Source organism: Verticillium alfalfae, genomic scaffold, assembly GCF_000150825.1.
Source record: "Verticillium alfalfae VaMs.102 supercont1.14 genomic scaffold, whole genome shotgun sequence".
NCBI classification, from domain to species: Eukaryota; Fungi; Ascomycota; class Sordariomycetes; order Glomerellales; family Plectosphaerellaceae; genus Verticillium; species Verticillium alfalfae.
Genome location: NW_003315025.1, coordinates 792,698 through 799,195, shown reverse-complemented (window position 1 = coordinate 799,195; position 6,498 = coordinate 792,698). Strand labels below are relative to the sequence as shown.

General features: G+C 58.2%; 2 protein-coding genes across 2 annotated transcripts in view; one reads left to right on the top strand and one right to left on the bottom strand.

The window, feature by feature from the left end:
* Window positions 1-354: 354 nt before the first annotated feature.
* On the bottom strand, window positions 355-1,750 carry VDBG_09219 (predicted protein; the record flags this gene model as incomplete). Its single annotated transcript, XM_003000678.1, has 4 exons — window positions 355-1,217; window positions 1,298-1,381; window positions 1,450-1,520; window positions 1,611-1,750. 4 exons carry the CDS (start codon window positions 1,748-1,750, stop codon window positions 355-357), a joined length of 1,158 nt encoding a protein of 385 aa, XP_003000724.1.
* A 2,274-nt stretch (window positions 1,751-4,024) lies between these two features.
* The window catches only part of VDBG_09218 (serin endopeptidase), a gene marked incomplete at both ends in the record, with an annotated part of 3,352 nt that continues 878 nt past the window's right edge, over window positions 4,025-6,498 (top strand). The window contains 6 exons of the mRNA XM_003000677.1: window positions 4,025-4,159; window positions 4,216-4,554; window positions 4,604-4,667; window positions 4,721-4,817; window positions 4,874-4,931; window positions 5,090-6,448. Of these exons, the coding sequence (XP_003000723.1) occupies window positions 4,025-4,159; window positions 4,216-4,554; window positions 4,604-4,667; window positions 4,721-4,817; window positions 4,874-4,931; window positions 5,090-6,448 (2,052 nt within the window). The remainder of the gene's footprint in view (window positions 4,160-4,215; window positions 4,555-4,603; window positions 4,668-4,720; window positions 4,818-4,873; window positions 4,932-5,089; window positions 6,449-6,498) is intronic.

The following is a 6,498-nucleotide window of genomic DNA, read 5'->3' as shown; positions in this document are numbered from 1 at the left end:
GATGATAATTTTAACGTCGAGGACGTTTACCCGAAGAACAGGGTGCATTCAGGAATTCGCTTCATCGTTAATCACGGCCACGAAGTGATGCTGATGGAAAGATGTTGCGCGTTCTTGCGCAATAAAATTATATATCAGAATCTAAAGAGACTACTCGAAATGAAAAGAACAAATAAACATTACAGCAAACCCCTGACCATGACTCGTTTGTCTTCGTCGTAGCGACGCTGAGAAGAGTGGCATGCCCCTCTTACCCGCTCCCCATGCCTTCGTCCCCGTCTCCAGTCACGAATGGTGGCTGGCCCGGTGCTTCCAGGCTTGTTGCAGAAGCCTTGTCTAGGAAACCGCCCTCCTTCAAATTTTGAAGCCGAGATTCTTGATAAAGTCGCGAACGTGGCTGGTCCAGTCCTCCTCGTACAGAGCGTCGGCCTTGGGGAACTTCGGTTCTTTCAGGTCAAAGAGCCTCTCGACGTCAAAGGTCCCACGGTCGAGCAGCGGCGCGTCCTTGACAACCTTCTCTTCCGTCAAGACGTCAAACTCAAACGAGGCCAAGAGAGGCTCGCTCTCGTCGATGGCGAGGTCAAAGGTGCCGCGCTTGCCCGGCTTGCCTCCGTTGTCAAACGGACCGCCGACGGACGTCAACCTGAACGTCACCGTCGACTCCCAGACATACACCTTTTGGTAGAGATAGGCAGCGGCGCCCTTGGGCACGAAAAACGTCTCGTTGCGCTTCGTCGTGACCGTCTCGCGCTTCTGCGAGAAGAACTCGTGCGAGAGCTTGGCGTCGACGCTGAACTGGGCGGCGAGGCCGTTGTAGCCAAAGCTCACGGCCAGTTCCGCCTTGGTGTTGGAGCCCGTCGAGGTCTCGAAGCCCTTGGTGATCTCGACGCTGTCGGTGAAGTCGGCGGCGCCCTTTTGGTTGTCGTAGCTCCGCAGGAATTTCCAGTTGTATCCCTTGAGGCGCAGCTCGTTGACCTGATAGATTGTCTCCTTGCTGCCGTCACCGTGGGTCTTGACGTCGCGGTTGGATGCCGTCTTGATCAGGTTCGCCGTCTTGCTCGCAGGGGCGTAGCGGAGAAACTCGCTTCCAAATTTGTCGGCTTGGCGACGCAGGCGTGTTGGGATACCGTCCGTGTCTTCCGACCCATCGACTGGCTCGTCGAGATCGATGGGGAGGGCCTTTCTAACATCTTCCTCTCGTCCCGCCTCTCCAAGGGCTTCACACGGAATCGTCGATCCATTCCTGGTCTCATGTCAGTCTCCTCGAGGCAACAAATGCCAGCAATTTCCGACGTACCGGGCTTCGACTCTGTACAGATGAGGGCACCGCCTTGCACTGTCTCGCCGTTGAGATCACGTCCCTGCCGGTCAGGACTTTCACCTATTGTATTTTTAGTCTCTGCACGTTCTCATCCTTCCATGCCACGGGGTGGTCGGAGTTCATCTTACACCACTGCCGGAGAGACTGCGTGCCATCGGGAGGCGCGCCGCCGTCGCCGCCGAACTTGCAGACGTCAGAGCTGCCAAGGTCACAGTTGGTCGTGTTCATGCCGTGCTTCCATCATGGTCAGATATGCTTGAGATGGTGCTGCGTGTCATCAAGGACTCACCCGAGCTCGGCACACACGGTCTCAATGCCGAGGTAGTGGAAACCAGGGCCGCCCTCGCAGTAGCAGTACGACGTGGCATTGATGCCCTGTGCTGCGCAGAGCGCTGCCAGAAAAGAGAAGAAAGTTCGGCGGGTGGCCATTGTAACGAATGTGAAGTTTTGTAGTGCTGAAGAAGCTGTGGTGCTGAGAAGCCTGTGAGTGTGGATGTCGAGTGTCTGCCAAAACCAGCCCAGTGCCGTCCAGCGAGTCTGGACTTTATAGATCACAGAGGCTATGAGCTTGAAGGGCGTCAACGTCTTGCCGCTATGCTGCTCCAGCGCGCGCCTTGCATCCGACAGGGTATGCTATCAACCATGGGTGTAATGAGTTGTCTAAGTTGCGCACGCCACGACGGCGATCCTTGGCCGATTTGAATGACAACATATCGCATGCAGTTTCAATATGTCCAGCCATGCTGGGCACAGAACAAAAAAAAAAAAAGTCTGAACTGAGTCGAGGATCTGCCAACGATACGGGACGGGACGAGGGCGGGGCGAGCGGCAACGTAAGACAGAGGCTTACAGCAACAAAGCTGAGAACCACCCATGTGTCGCGAACGACATGTCATGCCAAAGCCACGGTTTCTGGCAGGACCGTGCCCCAGACCCCAGAGGAGAATGTCGTTCAATTGATAGGGTTTTTCCGAGACAACTGAATGTGACGGTTTTTGCTGTGAGGTTTCCTGTTTCAGTATCTCTTGCATTTTGGTGCCTTGCAGCGTGAGTCCTGTGTCCATAGTCTTGCTTGCTCGTAAGCGAGTGTTGTCACCCAGGTCAGACCTGCGGAGCTCAAGGCAGATTACCCCAACCTCTTTTCAACTCAGGGCAGTCGGGAGAGTCGGGAGAAAGGTGATTGTTTGGACGCAGGACCTAAGTCCTGTACGATAGGTGCCTTCGGTAGGCACCTGGTACCTTACCTAAGGTGCCGTAGGAGGTGGACAGAAGAGTGGCGGAATGTATGTGGCGCCATGGGCAATCATGGTGGTAGGTAGATAGGCACCTAGATAAGTGTCTAGGTAGGTGATGTAGGTACCTAGCAATATGGCAAGAGAGTGGCTGCAACCCCATGAATCGGGGATATTCTTGGTCAGGCGCCACCCCACCACAAACGAACTTGCCTTTCTTGTCTCCTCGGCTGCTGAGATGGCTTCTCTTTTCTCTTCTCCGAACCACTTCACCCTGCCGTCTGCATCGTGGTGCCGCTTATCCATAGCCCCATCACTCGCCTCGCGCCTCATGCATCAAGCTTCACGCCTCGAGCATCGTCCTGCGTTTCTCAGCTGCCATCGGAGATGATGATCGCCAGAAACGGTCCAGGCACCGTCGGGCGGCGCCGAAATACCTAACCCTGGCTTCTCACGAGAAGAGTCGACGGCGCCGCGATGGAGTCATCCAGGTGCCCACAGCCTGGAACGAGAGTAGAGCCAAGTGCCCAAGAACATCTTCTCTCTACGCCTCTCCCGCATAGGCTTGGAACGCTACGAACGAGACGACCAATCAGCACGCCGTCGCAAGACGCAGCTTGTCTGTCGTGATATCGCCCCAGAGGGAAAACGGCAGGACGATGCACAGCATACAGCTTCTGGCCTCGCGCTCAGAGCCTTCCCACCCCGCGCGCTCCCCGGTCCGATGCAACGCTGCAGGCCGCCACTATCCACTTCGCATTCCAGAAGCCTGATCAGGCCTGGCGTCGCCCCCTCCTCCAGATCCCTACCCTGGCCGATAAGGCCCTCGATGGACCGACCGTCTCCCCACCCAACGCGAAAGATGAGATGGACGCCACCCGGGCCCTCTTTGCACTATGCCCTCGGGCCCTAGTGCGCCCTGGGACCTCCGGCATCCGCTGCGGCGCTTTCGCTCAACTCGGCAGGTCGACAATGTTTACTGTGGCATCCGGCACGCACCCGATCTGGCTTATTGGCTCTACCGAACCGGGACCCCTTTGGCTTGTGCCAACAAGGAAGCTCAACGACCATCGCCAGGCTTGGCAGGTCTCTCGTGCCCGCCAACCTTTGCACCCCTCTGCGTTGACGCTATGCCTGTCCAGCAGCACGCGACATGGCCCCTCTCCTCACGGCGCGTTGTATTCCTTGCGCCTCGAGCCAACACGAGCTTGACCTGCGGTGTCGGTAGCACAGGCGAGAACGAGTCATCGCATCACGTCTTGGGTCTTGCGAAAGACGCGCGAAGATGGGGTGGGAGCAGGGGTCGTCGATGGATGTTCTTCCGACGCACGCCCGCCGCCGAGGCTGCTGCCCGAGTACACGCTGCTATTTAATCCAGCACGCGCGCCCGTGATCTGCAATGATCCTGTGATCGTCAGGCTCTCAGCTGCGATACTATACGAGACTTCTCAGTCCAGTCCAGTCCATCGCCATGCGTGTGAACAGTCTGCTTCTGGCTCTGCCCCTGGCACGGGGCGCCCTTGCCCTCGAGCGCCGCCTCGATCTTGACACGGCTGAGGACAACCGGGAGTACGTCGCCAAGAGCTATATCATTGAGTACAGCCGTGTAAGGAACCATCGCGTCAGTGATCGTGGTCGTGGGCCCCTGCTAATCCGTACCAGAGCTCTCTGCGTAGGCGCCAAGCCAGCCTCGAGTCCACCGACGACATCACAGTCGTCAAGACATTCGAGTCGGACATCTTCTCCGGCGTCAGCGTCGAGACCGAGTCCTACAATCTGGACAGCCTCCTGAGGCTGCCTGAGGTTAAGAACGTCTGGCTCAACGAGAAGGTCGACCTGCCGTCCTTTGAGGTCCACCAGGGCTTCAGCGACGACGCCAAGGCAATTGAGTACACGCCGCACATCGCGACCGGTGTCGACAAGCTCCATGAGCAGGGCATCCTCGGCAAGGGCGTCAAGATCGGCGTCGTTGACACTGGCATCGCCTACAACCACAATGCTGTGCGTGACGAGAACTCGAGCGGAGAAGGCAGTTGCTGACGATGGGCAGCTTGGTAAGGGCTTCGGACCCGGCTTCAAGGTTGCTGGTGGCTACGATCTGGTTGGTGATGGAAGTGAGTTGGCCATCCACACGCCTTCTGGATGCCATATTAATTGTAACTCCTAGTCTGGCCGACCACCGCCAAGGAGCCCGACCAAGACCCGAACGATTTCAGCGGTCACGGCACCCACGTTGCTGGCATCATTGCCGGCTCCACCGAATAGTGCGATGCCTCACAATTTGCTCCACCGGAAGAAGGAAAACGCTGACCGAATGTAGCTGGAAGGGTGTTGCGCCTGAGGCTACCCTCTACGCCTACAAGGTCTTCTCCCAGTCCGTACGTGAAGCTGGCCCTGTGACGCGAAGACGGATTGACGCTGACTCGTCGTAGCCCTCCACCGACTCGGCCACTCTGATCGAGTCTTTCCTCCGTGCGTATGAGGATGGTGTAGGTGACCACTGCCCACAGTGATGTAGCTCCGCTGACATGGCTAGGTCGATATCATCACCGCCAGTATTGGAGGCACCAACGGTTGGGCTGAGAATGCCTGGGCTGTCGTCGCCTCTCGTTTGGTGGAGGATGGCGTTGTCGTCACCATCTCCGCCGGCAACAGCGGTGCCGCCGGTGCTTTCTTCGGCACTTCAGGCGGTTCTGGTCGCAACGTCGTCGCTGTTGCGTCCATTCGCAACGAGGTCTTCCCGGCCACGCCCTTCGAGGTCACCTTCAGCCTCGACGGCAAGGTCAACTCGACCAGGGCCGGATACATTCCCGCCTCATCGAACGTTCCCCCCTCTGTCGTCGACTGGCCCATTGTCCCCGTGACGCTCAACACTGCTGTTGCCGACGACGCCTGCTCTCCTCTCACCGGCCGCGACTTCTCCAACGTTGTCGCTCTTGTGAGGCGCGGCAGCTGTGCTTATACCGTCAAGCAGCAGAACCTGGCTGCCGCTGGCGCCAAGTATGTCCTGATCTACAACAACGAAGGCACCCTGCAGAAGCCCCCTTTCGACGCAGCCTCCCCCGCCCTGATTTCCGCCATCAGCGCCGATGCCGGTGTCGCCATCGTCAACACCATCAAGGCTGGTGGTAATGTTACGGCCGACTTCTCCATCAACCCCGAGCAGGTGGTTGCCATTGACTACGATGCCGGTGGCCGCCCTAGCATCTTCACCTCGTGGAGTGCCACCTACGACCTCCAGTTCAAGCCCGATGTTGCTGGTCCTGGTGGCGACATCTTCAGTGCGTGGTTCGACGGTGGCTACAACACCATCAGTGGTACCTCGATGGCCTGCCCTTACGTCGCTGGTGTTGCTGCTCTCTGGATCAGTGCTCATGGCGGTCGTTCCAAGCACGGCAACGGCTTCGCCAAGGAGCTCAGCGAGCGCATCATCTCCAGCGGTGTCTCTGTGCCCTGGTCCGACGGCTCCGCTCTTGACTACAACTTCCCCGCCCCTCCTGCTCAGGTCGGTAGCGGTCTCATCAACGCTTGGAAGGTCGTCAACTACGACACCCTCCTGCGCTTCGACAAGATTGAGCTCAACGACACGCGCTACTTCAACCGGTACCACGACATCACCGTCAAGAACGAGGGCAAGCAGTCTGTTGAGTACGCCCTCTCGTACGAACACGGCGCTGGTGTCGACTCTCTCGGCTACCTCCCCACCGTCACCGGTGGCCTCACCCGCCGTCTCAAGAGCTTCGCTGAGCTGCGTCCCAAGAAGCTTGAGGTTGGCATCAGCCTGCCCCGCGACTTCACCCTGAAGCCGGGCGAGAGCAAGACCGTTAGCGTCAACTTCCGCAACCCGGACACCCTTGGCTGGAACGCCTCGGCTCTGCCTCTGTACGGTGGCAAGGTTTTCGTTGTTGGCAGCAACGGCGAGCGCCTGTCCGTTCCCTTCCTTGG